Raw genomic sequence first — 16,479 nt, 5'->3', positions numbered from 1 at the left:
GATGATTTTGAAATGGCTTTCGAGTTGAAAATAGAGATAGACAATTACCCTTTCCATAACTTCAGCGCTAATGGCTTCGTGTTTTTTGACGGCAGCCTCTGCTTGGAATGACGTTACAGAGCCAACTGACTGTTCCGTTAAAACTTGGTCCATATCTTTTAACCAGGCCTCGCGCAGACCGGCTTTACGATTGAATTTCTGCGCCAACTGTTCCAACCGCTCCTGCCTGTGTATGAGAAGAGTTAGTTGGTATTGTGATCGGTCCGAATTATTGTTCTTTCAAATTAATGAATAAAATAAAATACAAATATATAATTTTCCGAGTGAATATGGGGGATAATGTGCACATTAAAATATTACCGCATCAACTCTGCTCTAAGGGCTGTTTCCCGGTCGTGTTCTGCTTTTTCCAAACCGGTCCAAGCTCTTTCGATGTCATGGATCAGATATCCTTCCCTCGGCACATACTGACGTTGACTACTTGCTTTCTGTTTAGCTTTTATAGCGAACATTTGCGCTTCGATATTTCCTCGTTCGACATACCTGTTAATTTTGAAAAATAATTTTTTCAGGCGAAAGAAATCCAAAGCGGAATATTCAAGCGGTAAGTTATGAGCATGTGTACGAGTTGCATTGAAAATATACTACGCTTACTTCGGAGGCTTTTCAACAGTTCTGTAATTCTTGAATTTGGCCATCTCTTGTCTGACGCCGTCCAAAGTGTTCGGAAAATTACGATCAGTCAGTTCTTGGCACTTCTTCATAATCCACTGCAGTAAATCAGTGACTAATCGTTCGTAATCGTTGATCATTTTCTCGTTGTTAACAAGATTGTTCAGCACCTGCAATGAGAATTCATCGTCAACATCAACCTTTAAATGACTGGAATATCATTTCTTGATAAGTGAATGTCTAGTATTTTAAATAAAGTAATCAGTTAAACCTATTCAAGACATCACTTTATTATTGTCATTTGCATTTATTCAACATAGAGCAAAACTAAGAATGACACCATACCTTCGCAATACGCCTTCCACCGATACCCTCTTCTTTCATCTTGGCGAATGTATGATAGTATGATGACACATACGTCATAACTGACTTCTCATCAGGTTTATCAACATTTACAAGATCTTAATGAAACAATCAGAAAAAGATAACTGCATTTCAATAGGTTCCACTAGTCACATTAATTATGGCAGTAGAAAAAATTATCAATATGTGTTGCATTTATGATCAATGACTAAAATGAGCCTGGTTTTCCTAAACTGTTCTCCAAGATGAAAATAGCTCTGTTAATCCACTGAAAAATGGCTTTAGGCTATAGTTAATCTACAGATCTCAGATTACAAAATAGACATATTCTGACCTTCTGCATCTAGCAGTCTGTTTATTCCCAGTTCGGTTTCAGCGACGTTGAACGCATAGTTCAAATTCTCGATAGGACGATTTGGATTCAGTTTATCATAGTCTATCAGGTCTGGTCTGAAAATGAAAAATCGATGTATACATTCTCATTTTTCAAGTGTCTTAATATCTTAATATCAAGATCCTTTACCTATGAGCATGAATGAGTGCATTGAAGCCCATACCGTCCCTCCAACTGCCCGAGAAGTTCTTAATCTTGCAATGCGGATATCTGCAAATAGATTAGCGTTTACAACACTTTTACATGCAGTAGTACTCCAACAATTCTAATATCTCTGAATTATTTCGACATTCAGAAATGTTACCCATGTGTTTTTCGTTGGCACCAAAGTAAAAGAGCTTCCTTGGCTGAGCGTTTTTCATGGCTTCCGCCATCGTCCTAAAAACCGGAAAATAATACATGATATGACAAGATTTTCAATTATTTAAAGTCTGTTTTAACAAGAAAAGAAATATTTTTACACAGATTGCCATACTAATACTTTAATGATATGTATGGGAATTGCATCAGCCATGCTGTTCAGTTATGCTCCATCAAATCAAATATACACATAGCAATGAATTAATAATATCCTCGTAAACAACCTACATCTTCAATGACAATGTCTTGAATCTGGAATCGTAGAATTATGGTCCATATAAGACCGAGAATAATTCGTTGATTACCATCTAAAATATCTTCAGCACCAATGTTTTCGAGTTTAACCTGAAGTATAAACGAGTTCAACGGAATTAGCGCCATAAATTATTTCGAACATTTCATCAATGCGACCCAAAGAGATGAGGTAGAAAAAACCACCCTGATGCGACCTCGATGACAGATACCTTCGTTGATATAAAATTGATCGATCTATTCAGATTTTCTATTTTCTGCACGCGTAATCTACCGGGATTCGGACGGCCAAGTTTCTCCCCGGATATGATCTCCAATAGTTTCATCAGCAGTTTCCCATCTCCTAGATCTGTGAACAGGTCGTTGCAGTTCAAACCGACCTGAAAAAAAATCAACAGAAAATCAACATTTATTTTTTACTGTCAATGAATGACCTCAATCATTTTATTTACTATCCAATTTTCTGCAATCGTCTATAGTGAGTAGTCTATAGCCCTATATCAGAGCTTGCATTTGAAAAGAAATGCTGAAACAGTTTTTTGGAACCATGAAAGTAGTTCGAACAAAATATACCTAACAAATGGCATTGCATAAACAAAGTGGAAATCATGCATCCATTTCAAAGCTAATTCAAGTTGCATTCAAAGAGCTGTTGATAAAGTCATAATAATTAGCCAGAAAAAACGCGCTGGAAAATGAATGTTTACCAGGAAATTACCATCATGTTTGCGTTACGTGATAAATGACAAGATAATCACAGCTCACGCAAATAGACGAACTGACAAGACACCAGAAAAGGACCAGAAAAAAATGTCTAATCTCATCAGGTCTATGTATACCTATACAAAAAATGGGGTTGAATTTAAATAGATTGTCATCTGCCACATGTACATTCTTGTTATGAAACTTGATATAGAGCGATATGCATACCTTATTATCATTCAAATGCCGTGAATTAAAAAAAAATAGTCAGTACTAAAATCATATCTTTGATGAACTGGTGACTGATATAGCGGTAATGTGAAAGAGAAGTTTGTTCCCACTGGGGAATGAAAGTAACAGTGTAAGGAGATATTCTTTTAGAGATGATCTGCACTAGGAAAAAAATAAGCTAACTGTATAATTATCATGATTTCATAGCTGTAGCCAATATGACACAGTATGCATTTACTGTTAGGTGTATGGAAACATGCACTCGCTATTAAATCATTAACAACGGTATATTGCACAAATGTGCTGATTTTTGAATTATCTATCAATTTGCAAATCCAATTGCACAGTTCATCGGAAGCTTCTTCTACACATAGTACCCATTTTCAGGGCTTCCAAACATCTACTAAAAAGTGTATCAGCAATATCAATTTTTTTCGGGGTAACCCCTCAGTAACGGTGAATTTCAAGCATAAATCAGTTATTTCTCAGGCGTATCGAAAAAAAAAAGGAAAACTCTGCCTTAGGCTATGCGATATGAGAAATCAATTTGACCTCACAACAATCTAGCTTGAAACATTAGTTCACAACTCGGCTGGCTAATACCTTTGATGAAAGGCCTAGTCAGAATAAACATAAATCGTAGATAATTAATCAGCAGGTACATAAATCACGAACATGTAGGTCTATGTGTAGATTAACAATTACTTCGTTTATGGCCGAGTCAAAACAACTACCACAGCGTGTAACAAAGCAAATGAGTTTTAGATGCTTTTTGTGAATGTGAATACAAGCAGCAATATTCAAATTTTCTCACAAACTATAGATGATTCAGATTTAGTTTTATACATGGTTTTATATGGAATTTTTTTCTGTAATATGGACACCTATAATCTTGGCCACTCATCTTGTATAACTTCTGATTCTTACAGCGGTAAATGTACTTAGGGGTTAGAATTTGATGCTAATCAAACCCTACGAAACATATCAGATATGCATTCAACAGAAAGAAAAAAAGTCAAGCAGCACGAAATATTCAATGGTTAAAAATCCAATGAAATCGTCGACCTTGAAGGTATTATTTTTTCTAGTCTAACATAATCAAGGACACATTTGGTACTGTCAACATTATTAATAAATCATAGTATCGACCGATTTAGATAAGGCTGCACGATTTATTGTGTTCATGTTGATGTAATTACCAACTATCAATATCATAAAATGATGTCTGATCTGAGCGATAGAAACTGATGTTTACTTGATATTAGGCAACAACCTACCAAGTGTTAAATGATAACTGGTTACGCCAGTATTGGTACCCCTAATTGCAGAATCAAACTCAGTTTACAACCAGCATTAGGATACAAGATGCTTCTATGATGACCTCCCCTAAAGATGAGGTGTCTGGTTATAGAATCTAATGTTGAAGACTAAGCTGTAATATGTAGATTACCGGTAGCCTTTAATCATGGATTCTATCAAGGGTAGCATGTTTTCTGTGCTTTATAAAGCCTCTGACATAGACTTCTGAAAAGTGCCGGTAAAACTTAATTGGGTGATAGATAAAAAACCCTAGGACTGTAAGTTCTACGAAAATATTCCCAAAATACTCTTCATCCAACAAGTCTCTTGGTTTCAAACTTCACTTATTGGTGACAGCGTATATACCAGGGCCCAGTTTCACAAAAAGGTTTAACTCTTAAATCGATTTAATTTCTTCATTAATTCAGTTTATCTTAAATCGATTTAGGCTACGAAAATATTCCCAAAATACTCTTCATCCAACAAGTCTCTTGGTTTCAAACTTCACTTATTGGTGACAGCGTATATACCAGGGCCTAGTTTCACAAAAAGGTTTAACTCGATTTAATTTCTTCATTAATTCAGTTTATCTTAAATCGATTTAGGCCTTAATCCTTTTTGTGAAACTGGGCAGTGTTTTTGCTTTGGCCTTTCGGAATATCGTAAACAAAATCATATAAAAGGGTTTATTCGTTTCAGCAGACAGCTGATTTATTTATCATCAAACAGTAAGCATTCAATATGAGCTAATATCGTTCTTTTGATTAAAGATTTCCGGCTTCAGCGGTTATTTTTTTTCTGTTGGCTTCCCACGGCACAAGACAGTCAGATCCTGACTTCCTGCATTCCTACCTAAACTATAAGTTCGAAGCGTGCATCAACCTATGAGTGATCAGCTCATTTCCGAGAATGCTACAGACAATTTCGTGACCTGATGAATACCGGGAGGCCTCTATAACCCTATACCAAATATGTCCCGCCGATGTAAATAGGTCTTAATTATCACGCGAAACATGTCATCACCGATCTATGATTCACTCGCGCTGTCTAACTGGGCAATAATCATTATATCTAATATCAAAAATACATCCTCTTTATGTATTTTTGCTAATATGGAATAAAAGATTAACTGGAACGAGGCTGGCAGCTTGCGTCGGAGCCATAAAAAGCCGGGGTACCATGTAAAGCACATACGTGAATTGAAAACATATTTCTCGTGACGTAAAGCTACCAGTCCTCGTATCAACCCGAGCCGTGCCTGATATGAAATAAAACGCATAGTTAGTCAGACTAGGCACTCGAGTATGAAATAGACCGAGTCATTGTATTATCAACAAATGCCCATACATGGCAAAACGGTTTAGACCGTGCCCTGTAATTCAGAAATTAGTAAAATAACTTTCCGAATACGTGTACATACGTGCACCCGAAAAAAAGTATTTCGGCACAATAGACAGCGACGGGGCCCCGTCGAAACCGGATCGCGACAAAATAACCGAAACAAACGTCTACGCTGAATTCGTCCGTAAAATACAATGAAACCTAAGCAGACGGTCGGCTGTCATTCGACGAGAGAACCTTATTAGAACTTGATCGAGTTCGGGACTAGTCGCGCGGAAATCCGAAATCATAGCGATATAGCACCGCGGGTTGAGAATGCTCAACATATTTCGACTACAAGTCACTAGCAAATATAACACTACAGAATTCTACATCGCATTCAATAATTTTTTTCGATACAGTATTCGTTATTGTGTAACGCAATCGGCAATTATCGAAGTCGTAATTCTGTCTTACTCTCGAGAACAACTCAAACCGACTTGGAGAGAAAAATTTCAAGTACCCGGAATTCTTGGTCGCACAAACAATAACCTTTTATGCGGTTATATTTTCAAATACGGCACTGAAGACGTGTTACAAGAAAAGACTTGTTAGATATAATACAAAATACGGCATTTGATATTAAGGAATGTTTGCAATTTTCATAGTATGAACTTATATACATCTATATGCGTCCTCCGAGTTTGGGCTGATAGAAAAATTATGGGTGCGATGCATGATACAATAGGGTCTATATTTTAGTGTTTTCCACTACATACCCCGAAAGCCCAACCATAGGCCTCAAGTGCTTATTATGAGAAAGCTCTGAATGTAGGGGCACAGTCTGGTCACCTGGTGCATAGTGACAGAAAGAATATGAATTGATCAAAACGTCATAATAGGCTTTCTCAATTAGATTTTTTAGTTTGGGTTAGGTTTATTCTTTACCGTATTACATAATCGCGATCCACTCCATGCTGTGCAATCACAGGGTTCCAATAGTGTGCTATCATTATAGCTAGCCAAAACATGTTCTATTAAGTCCTATTACTAGATTGATAAGAGATTGGCAATTCAAAAGCAGCTCTTTTGCTGATGAAAAATTCTTTATAAATAGGCCTAATTAAAACTAAATTTGGCAATCAGATACATTGGCATTTAACTTTTGATGCAGAATCTTCTAGTATGATTTGTAGTTTAAGAGTGTTATGCAAACAATCACTAGTTTATTCAAAATATTATCAATCTGTCTCAAAATAATTTCAGTCTAATTTCTCCACTAATATCATATCACAAATGCGGGGAAAAAAGAAGTATCGCCATTGAATTTCCAAAGCCTAAAACAGGCTTATATCAAGATATTACAATAATTCTTAGCTGAAATCTTTATTACAGCTTTTCTATTCTTATTAATGTTGTGATATGATACACCTTGTCCTGGGAGTCTACTGCATGATCTCCACAAAGATCTGTCCCCAACACAAATATCTAATCTAATATTGGCTAGTCTAGATTTTAAGTCAACAGGTACACCTGTGACCTGAAAATACATTCAAATATTTCCAAATTTAGCTGCTTAAAAATCATGCCCACAATAGTTAAATATATAGACTCTTCGAATGTGTAAATAGACTAGACTAAACATGGTGCCTTCACTGCTTCGAAATGTGCTGACAGCATTGAGAAGAAATTTACCTTGTTTAGAAATGAATTCATCCATTTTGTGAACGTCTTTTTCTGAATACGCACGCGTTCCTCTTGCAGCACTTTAATCCGACCTTTCTCGAAGTTAGCCAGGCTATCTTGTTGACCAAACATGGCTACCTACACAGTGGAAGATCAAACACACAATATTTACTAATACGGAAATTTGCAAGTTTATATGTAGGCAGTTTATTTTGCAGGACAGCTCTGTCGCAAGTTCAAAGGTTAATGCTTCAGCTAGACAATGGGCTGGTCTACATATATGCATATAACATATATACATTATCATTATGACAGCATTATTGCTTTGCCTTATTTATGTCAATGCAAACACAAGAAAATCCTATCAAACTCTTTGATCGACAAAGAATTAATTCTGAGGATATATAAATACACTGTTTTTAAGACTCCTCAGGGACCAATAGTGAATATTCAGCGAGTTATAGAATGTTGCATACTGCGTAGTCCTAGCTAGCTATTTCCATGGAAAGTGACAGCGCTGGAAAGTGATAAACCTTTGCCAGCTTTGGTCACATTGGTTGTAAACTTCGATCAGCACCTGTCAGTAGTTTAATCAGGAATGTTTGAAATCAACATGACAAAAATAATCGGACAGGCCACGCTTATCTACTGCCTACGTACATTCTTCAACCATATGTACATAAACGGTTTGCATTATGCTTCTGATAATGACAAATTATTATTTTTCCAAAACATCCTACTTGCATTTGCACCGGTAGATCGATACCTGTGCATATGTAGGCCTATGTCATATAACAATTCTTTGTTTTGCTCGGGCATCCTGATAAATATCTTTACTCGAGTTCCAGCATGAAAATTCTAATAGGGCCTACCAATATTTCAGTTAGGCTTAAGTCATCATTTGCAATGTGGGTGGCTTCGCCGCCACCTACCATGCAAATCTACTACGGTATGAGGCAAATCAGAGAATTCCATCAATTCATATGTTCGCAAACACAATTTTTTTCGGCTATTCTGATCTTTCCAGGAACAACGATGTATAGGTCTAACCCTTTCAAAAATGAATCATGTGTAACGATTTTTTACTTTGTCAGCCTATCCATTGAAGTAGAAATACAGAAAGTTATAATGAACATAAAGGCCATCCATTGAATGACTATTCAATACATACCGTACGTAAGGTACCTTGTCTCTAGCCCAGTTATTATTTTCTTTTAGTAGTAAATGGCTTGTGGATTCTTCAGCTTAATGTCGGTACCCTTATCCAAAAGTTCGAAACATAGGCTAATCCTTTATCATCAGCTAACAGGTGAAAACAAATCAATAAAAGCAATCTATTAGGTTAGTTGGTGATTTTTTGCTTGAATGTGACATTCAAAATATCTGGATGTCTGACCGATCAGGCAATGATGAAATGAGGTCTGTTTACTTCAGCTTACGGATACTTTTTAATCTAATTGGATGGGGAGGAGCATGATGCAACTCTTATTGCCCCAATTATCTTAGGTACCATAGGCCTACCTTTTTATAGGCTGGGGTTATAGGCATTTGGGGTAAGGATACCTAAGTTGTGCCCACCCTTTTGCCATGACCTGAGCCTCTAAACTGAAGTATGACCATTGACATTTTTTGGGGGGTAATCACCAGAATCTGAATACTCCACCACATTCCAATCTGTCTAGGGACATCATCCTGTACATCGTAGACATCCCTATTCAGTCCTAGGCCTAAAATGCGGCATAAGCCTAACTAACATTAACAGGTTGGCGCCGTGGTCGTGGAACAGTGTCCGACATCCCGCCTTTGGTCTGACCAACAATTTCCCAAATATTCAGTTCCACCCAAATTCATAAAATTAGCTATAGTATGGCACAAATACCGGGAAATGCGTAGCATTTTATTTTCAAAATTTTCTGGGGAGGTGGTGAGGGGCCTCAGTGATAGTCCGACCCCACCGCCCCAAGCTTTGTGCTTCGTTCTGTCCCGCGCCCTGCTGTGGGTGCCGTGGTAGGGCAGGCCTTCCTCTACGACAACACCATAACTTCTATCTAAACTCTTACTTACTAGTAGTCTTGACAAACGCAGTCAACAAGATTAAATTTAAGAGCAGTATGAGTAATCAGTAGCCGTACCCGTAGCCGCTAAAGGTAGGTTTAGGCCTAAATCGAAATAAAATAGCCCCAGGCCAACGACTACGTCGCAAGCCAATAGTCAGAATTAGCTTAAACATTTTAAATAAATGAATAACTTACCAGTTACTGTTTTTATGTACAATATCCAAAAAGTTGAAACGCAACTACTTCTTCCGCGCTATCAAAGCATTCCAACACTACCGACCTGACACAACTGTACAGAGAGTACTGTTACAATCGATTCAAACTGGATTGACATGTCACGCATGTGATGCATGTAGCGAATGACATGCTTGCACATGCGGAAGAAGTGAGACTGTGCATTGCACACTAAAGTGTGGTTGATGGATTTAGGATAATTTCTCAGTATTAAGTGTGAGTATAAACGGGGCTATTAAACATATGTACAAAACGATTAAAACTAACTCTGAAAGTAAGTAAATGAATGATTTTCCAAAAATGTTTTGCCCGCTGGACGCCAGTCATCTCGGCCGAATCCGGTTTTTTGCTCAGAAATTTGTAGTACCGGCGATAACAATTTTGTTTCGTAAATTTGCGAAGTAAAAACGAACGCAAAACGAACGAATATCGGTAAGTACATGTGGTAAGTTGGAAGTAGATAGGCCTGTGGCATTGTAATAAGTAGAGCATCATTTTGTTAATCTTCTTTTTGATCAGTCTAGTGGTTCATGTACATCAGTTTCTGGATTTTGCGTTACCAAAAAAAGCTCCAATATTTTTTCCTCTAAAAAATAGTCTGGTCCCTTTCCTTTTAGATTAAACTCTTTAAATTATGGGTTCGTCGAAGAAACATAAAGAGAAGGATCGAGAACGCGAACACAAACATAAAAAACGTAGAAGATCGAGGTCAAGGTCGAAAGACCGTCGAACGCGTTACGACAACGACGATAGATACCACAACAACAGCAGCGGTCGCGATGATATCGATGAAAAACGCTCGCGATACGCTGAAGATTCTGCTGCTCAGGGTCGTGGTGGAACTGATAATGACTACGATCATTCCAGATCGGTAAAACAAGAAGTCAAAAAAGAAATCGATGGTACGCAGATCGCTTTTCGTTTTTCACCTATGTTTCATTTGGGAAGATCCATTTTCCGAATTCCAGTAAAATTAATGCTTATCTTATTAATAGATACAATTCGAATCATGAAATGGGGTAATCTAGAACCCCATTTTGTATAGAATTGGATAATTAAATTGATTATTGTATTATCTAATTTTTTGGTCTTAACAGAGGAGCCAAAGTCAAAATCCAGTGGTGGAGAGATTTCGATGTCTATTGAAGAAACTAAGTATGTCTATTATTCATTAGCAGCAATGACCATACTTGACAACTATTACATGTTTTGAGTCAGAATAACCTTGAAAAGTGTATGTAATGTAAAATTAATTAGTTGAAGGTTTTAGATAATTTTCTTCTCTTTACTAGTAAATTGCGTATCAAGTTAGGCCTTCGTCCTCTAGATGTCCCAAATGAAAGTAGCGTTAAAGGTATGTTTAATACAATGATATGAATAGTGAATGTTTGAAATCATATTGCTGATGATTTGCTCATTAATCTTTGGATTTGCTTGTCGTTTTACATTAATATGATACGAAAATCAATGATTCATAAGTTCAAATAAGGGTAAATGTACCTATTTTTGTTCGCCCTATAAGCTGAAGTTGAAGAAGCCCCAGCATCCACATCAAAAGACGATGTTCATGCTCCACCGGTTAACTTGTCCGAGGTGAAAAAGTCCAATGCCTTGAAGGAAAAACTTGAAGCCATTCGAGAAAAAAGGAAAATCAATCAGGCATTAGGGTGAGATTTTTTGCAATACGAAATTAACTAATCAACTGCAGTTGGCCCTTGTACGAAGAATTCATTTACGATTAAACTTCAATATTTTGATCTATAGAAAAGTGAAAACATTAGGCGAAAGTGATTCGGAAGATGATGATATGTCTTCATGGGTTCATAAAACTAGAAAGCTGGAGAAGGAAAAGGCCATGGCAGAGAAAAGGGTAGGATGTTTCCTCTTAATAGTAATACTTTGGCTATTAACTTAAACATATAAAATGTGTGCATGATGATGTACTGTGTGCTACAGTCTATTAAACCTGCCTATCAAAAATAATTGCCAAAGTGGGATTAAAATATTCTATAGAAACGTTTTTCATTAATTGTACTTATGAATAATATCAACATCAGAATTAAATTATTTGATCTAAGTGACCTATATCGTTGAATCTACATTTAGGCAAAACTGTTGGCTGAAATGGACGAAGAGTTTGGAGTCAGCGGCCTGGTCAATCAAGAATTCAAAATTGGTGAAAAGAAGGTACTTTGTATTACTCAAACATACAATAATACACTCACGATAGATATGAATTTCTATGGTACACATGGTATTGGTAGATGAGTTATGTTGAAGTTCCTGTTTACATTGCAGTCCTACTCGTCAAAAAACCTAAAAGGTCTAAAAGTTCAGCACGCTGAAGATTCATTTTCTGAGGGAAAAACTGTTATATTGACATTGAAGGATAAAGGTAAATACACATGTGACAGAGAATTCCATTTTATATGAAGTATTGTTTTATGGTTAAATCTATTTAAGATTGAGTGTTGAGCTCCAAGATAAACAATACTGTATTGTACATATTCACCACTTGTGTTTTATAAGGAATTCTTGATGAAGAAGAGGAACCTGGTGATGTTCTAGTCAATGTTAACATGGTCGACAATGAGAAAGCGAAAAAGAATATTGAAAACAAGAAAAAGAAGCCTGATTATGTCGCATATGATGAGCCCGAATATGATGAATATGGCCAGGTATTTTATTGGGTTGGATATGTTTGCGCACGTAAACTCCGTTCAAATTTGCCAGTGAAAATAATGAATTTGTTATTCGTTTACAGTTGATAGTGAAGAATCTTCTTGACAAGTACGATGAGGAGATTGAGGGTGAAGCCAAGAAAGAATTCCAATTGGGAAGAGGTGGAAATTACGACGCGGATAAGGAACGAGAAATGGCAAAGATACGGGCAAATCTCAAGAATCAAGCTGTAAGTTAAGGAGTTAAGGATCCATAACTTTCTTTGAGAGATGATAAGTCTGATAAAAAAATTACTTTGTTTTGTTGCTTCTGTCTGTTTATAAATGATGTGATAATTAATTTTTCCTTTTCGTTGCAGCAAACGTTGACACTTCCTAGTCTTGCTATTGCCTCAGAATACTACTCACAAGATGAGATGGTTTGTTGATTTTTCAGTTCCCATTCTTACTCAAGTCCCTTATTACAAAATCAAATAACTCAATTTACAATGCTTTTTGTTTCAAAAGCCTGAAATCATTTTCAATTAATTCCATCTGAAAGTTCATATAGTGGCTATTTCTTTTGAAATTTCGGCTAATTGGTCATATACATTTGTGTTATTCTTCCTATCGCAGAGCAAATTCAAAAAGGTTAAGAAAAAGGCTCGAAAGATAAGGAAAAAACCTGGTATGCTGAAGGCTGCTGATTTGATTCCATTATCTGCTGGTGATGATCATGGTTCGCGAGCTCGGGGAAAACAGTAGGTTTTCATTGAAATTTTTGGCTTAGAATTACTGTTGATGCTCACCCTGGTATCTATAAGAGTTAAACGTTTGAATCCTGTGCAGTCCTGTGAAAGTCTGAATGCTTAAACTACAACTACAACTTTCAATTTCTCATAAGTCAATATCAACGCCTGTTGTAAAAAAGTTTTCTTCTTTGTGACAGCCAACAGAAAGAAACTGAAGAAGGAGAATTGGAAGAAAATCTGCCGGAAGATATGGATATCGATATACCATCATTACAGCCCAATGATGATGGTAAATTATCATGCTAATACTCGTTCAAAAATCTTGACTTTTTCAATGTAGATTTTTAGACAAATCTTGATAGCTGGTCTGGATTTTGATAAAGAAAACTTACGTCAAGGATAAATGACTTAAAATTACCTATATCAGAAATCATTTTACATTGTTGTTTGGTGTGTGTGCGGCGTGAGTGGTGTGTGCTGTAATGAGGTTCCACTATATGACATAGATGATTGAGTTCTAACTCATCTTTTGTTGTAGATTAATATTTTTCTGTTCTATCAGGTGATATATCTGGTCCGGAGGGAGACTTGACTAACGTTGCTATTGAGGAAGATGAAGCCCAACTAGAGCTTCAGTTAGCTTTGAACAAAGCAAGAAAACTGAAAAGAAGAAAAGAAGAGGCAAAGCCAGAAAAGGTAGTTTAGTATATTTTGGAGGCTTTTCGTTATGTATGCATTTATGTTTCTCATGAACAATGTTATATCTATGAATTTCACTTTTTCACAGATTGCTGAGAAGATAGTCTCTTCTCTTTCAAAAAAAGAGAGTATGGACTACAGTGAAGCGCATTCCTCTAACAATGCTGCAATAATGCTAAATGCGACGTCAGAGTTTTGTCGTAGTCTCGGTGAAATACCGACTTATGGTCTCGCCGGAAACCGAGAAGAAGAGCGCGATGAACTCCTGGTAAGTTTATTGTGCTAGTTTGAAATCCTGAAGGAAGAAGTAACTTTCAATCGTTTTACATCAATATTTAATTATGATGTCATTGATTAGGATTACGAGTTAGAGCTTATGCAGGAACGTCGGCGAAAAGAGATAGAGGAAGAAGATCAGAAATCTGGCTGGTTAAGAGTCGAGGTCGAAAACAAACCAGTCACCATTACCGTAAGTAAAAAAAATTTGCCTTGTGAAAAATTGTTTGGGGATGGGCAGAGGAAATTACTATTGTCCTGCTGTAGAATATCTGCTGAATATGGTGATCTGCTGAATGAATTAGAATACAAAAAAACTTGATGGCGGCTTACTTAACACTGTATCCACTTCGACGATTCTGATATAGCATTGCAACTTATTTAAAGACCTCCTTTTACAGGAAGGAGAAGATGTTGCTGTCTTAGATGAAGAACCATCTTTGAATGAAGGTATTGCTGGTGCTCTACTCTTGGCCCAAAAGAAAGGTAAAAATTCGTTCTTTATGACAAAATTTTTACAAAGGTAGTGTTATGTGAATTATGTGAAGCTGAATTAAGATTTTAATCTTTGCAGGTTATATCGAGACGGATGAGAAAAAGGCAGGTACCCATAAATTGGCGGGGAAAATCCAAGCGCAGCATTATTCAATTGAAGATAAAAAGTATGAGTAAGTATTGTTCGAAGTGGAAATGATTATCACACAATTCGATACTTTTCTATAGCTAGTGAGTAACTATCAGGATATAATAGGATAAAATTGCAATGTTCCAATACATATAACTTGAGCTATTGATGCAATAATTGGGATAGAGCAAATTTGGATATTTCTGAAATGTAAAACAATGTGGGCTGACTACTATCAACTACAGTTAACCTCACCCAACTCGGACAAACTGGGATGGGTAAAATTGGTCCGAGGTAAGCAAAGTCCAAGTTTAAGTTAGGATAGATAAGTAAGAAATCACCAAAAAACGAGTTCGTTTTTGTCAGAATTAGTCAAAAGTCTGAGTTAGGCGAAACTTACTGTATACGTTTTTGTGCCGTATTATGTATTTGTTGTTATGTTTTTACTTACTAATGGTTTCAGCGATATTGATGAAAAGTACAGACACAAGCAACACCGATACGGCGGCGGTATGTTGATGGATTTCAAAGAGAAGGACAGCTACAGACCAGATGTGAAACTGGAGTATATCGACGATGGGGGCCGCAAGTTGAATCCAAAGGAAGCATTTAAACAACTGTCGTATCGCTTTCACGGAAAAGGTTCCGGTAAGAAGAAGACAGAGAAGCTGATGAAAAAGAGAGAAGAAGAACAGGTAGGATTTTGGAAACTGAAAATATATTCAAGAAGCTATCCCACTTCATGTAGACTATTGATTATCATCTAAGTTGTGCATGTACCTGCTGGGGGATGATTACTAACTAGATCATATTCTTTCTTTATAATGGCAATGATGTCAGTGGTTGTACATAAAATTTGGTTATCGCGGGTGTTTTCATATATAGCATATCTAAAATAGCTCTTGTTTTTCACCGTTTAATATGTTTTCGTTATGTTTACAGCTAATGAGAATGATGAGTTCAACTGATACGCCTCTTGGTACTGCTACTCTACTGCAAGACAAACAACGTCAAGAAAAAACTCCATATTTGGTACTGAGCGGAGGTGGTGTTAAAACAATGACTGGGTGAGCAAAACTTAGTAACCTATTCTCATTTTGTCGAATTTTTCTTCCTAACATGTTGATTTTTAACGTGCGTTTTTTCTGTTTTAGGGGAAGCACTCTTACTAAATAGTCGAATAAATGCACAGATATGCCTCCACATCCAAGAATTGGAGCAATGCAATCGAGATAGTAAATTATATGTTTTTTGTATTGTAAAGTACATGTATATGAAATAAAGTTTGTAAATAATCTGTTTGTAATCATTATTCTTATTGCATAATTTCATCTTTAGAGTAATCAGTCCTTCGTGAAATCTTTAGTAATTGATGATTACTCAAGATTTCACGAAGGACTGAAATTTTTTATCCTCACCTCTGAAAATACAACGTTCAGATCCATCGTTCCCTGCATCCAAATTGAAAATCAAAGTGATACAAGGAAATCAGAATCGATCAATTGCGAGGCAGGCTTAGGTTGGCTATTCTACCAGCATAGTGGCACGGTGATCCAATCCCATTGGCAACTGCTCTAGCAATTTACTTATTCCAAGTCAAAACACATAGTTCTTAACAGTCATATTAAAGCATACATGTAGCCTACATGTGTTTCACATCTTACACAATTACCGGGTAAGTGGAGAGTGGCGACCAGTCTTATCAGGAGCATGGACGTATAAACTACGTGTCAGGAGTAAGCAATGGTAGCGATTGCCAGAGCTGGTTCATTTCAGCTTGGTGTAATCATTTGATAAAATGATTACTCAAAAGATTTAAGTGTATGAAAAATCCTCGAATGATGATCACAGCAACAACAATTTGCCCACAATCATTCCGCATTTTCAAAAACAGCCA

General features: G+C 36.6%; 2 protein-coding genes across 4 annotated transcripts in view; one reads left to right on the top strand and one right to left on the bottom strand.

Moving 5' to 3' along the window:
* The window catches only part of LOC141904507 (spectrin beta chain-like), a 32,144-nt gene extending 22,528 nt beyond the window's left edge, over positions 1–9,616 (bottom strand). For 2 of the 3 annotated variants that reach the window (XM_074793101.1, XM_074793116.1), the window contains exons 1-12: positions 9,532–9,616; positions 8,451–8,581; positions 7,289–7,417; positions 2,254–2,421; positions 2,018–2,134; positions 1,734–1,807; positions 1,559–1,639; positions 1,370–1,485; positions 1,018–1,133; positions 655–842; positions 361–543; positions 49–226 (exon numbers count right to left, since the gene is read on the bottom strand). In XM_074793101.1, coding sequence (XP_074649202.1) covers positions 49–226; positions 361–543; positions 655–842; positions 1,018–1,133; positions 1,370–1,485; positions 1,559–1,639; positions 1,734–1,807; positions 2,018–2,134; positions 2,254–2,421; positions 7,289–7,411 — 1,344 coding nt within the window. In that variant the 5' untranslated portion in view covers positions 7,412–7,417; positions 8,451–8,581; positions 9,532–9,616. The remainder of the gene's footprint in view (positions 1–48; positions 227–360; positions 544–654; positions 843–1,017; positions 1,134–1,369; positions 1,486–1,558; positions 1,640–1,733; positions 1,808–2,017; positions 2,135–2,253; positions 2,422–7,288; positions 7,418–8,450; positions 8,582–9,531) is intronic. The other variant, XM_074793109.1, reaches the window with a different exon arrangement.
* A 327-nt stretch (positions 9,617–9,943) lies between these two features.
* On the top strand, positions 9,944–15,888 carry LOC141903416 (U4/U6.U5 tri-snRNP-associated protein 1-like). The gene is made up of 21 exons (XM_074791533.1): positions 9,944–10,002; positions 10,188–10,472; positions 10,668–10,725; positions 10,863–10,924; positions 11,093–11,237; positions 11,335–11,440; positions 11,677–11,757; positions 11,869–11,965; positions 12,100–12,248; positions 12,335–12,481; positions 12,611–12,670; positions 12,867–12,991; positions 13,180–13,271; positions 13,545–13,678; positions 13,770–13,949; positions 14,040–14,150; positions 14,359–14,443; positions 14,532–14,625; positions 15,046–15,277; positions 15,525–15,649; positions 15,737–15,888. The coding sequence occupies exons 2-21, from the start codon at positions 10,205–10,207 to the stop codon at positions 15,756–15,758; spliced, it is 2,373 nt and encodes a 790-aa protein (XP_074647634.1). The 5' UTR covers positions 9,944–10,002; positions 10,188–10,204; the 3' UTR covers positions 15,759–15,888.
* Positions 15,889–16,479: the final 591 nt, after the last annotated feature.

Source organism: Tubulanus polymorphus, chromosome 1 (assembly GCF_964204645.1).
Source record: "Tubulanus polymorphus chromosome 1, tnTubPoly1.2, whole genome shotgun sequence".
Taxonomy (NCBI): Eukaryota; Metazoa; Nemertea; class Palaeonemertea; order Tubulaniformes; family Tubulanidae; genus Tubulanus; species Tubulanus polymorphus.
Note: the sequence above shows the minus strand (reverse complement) of the source record. Positions and strands in the feature narration are given on the sequence as shown.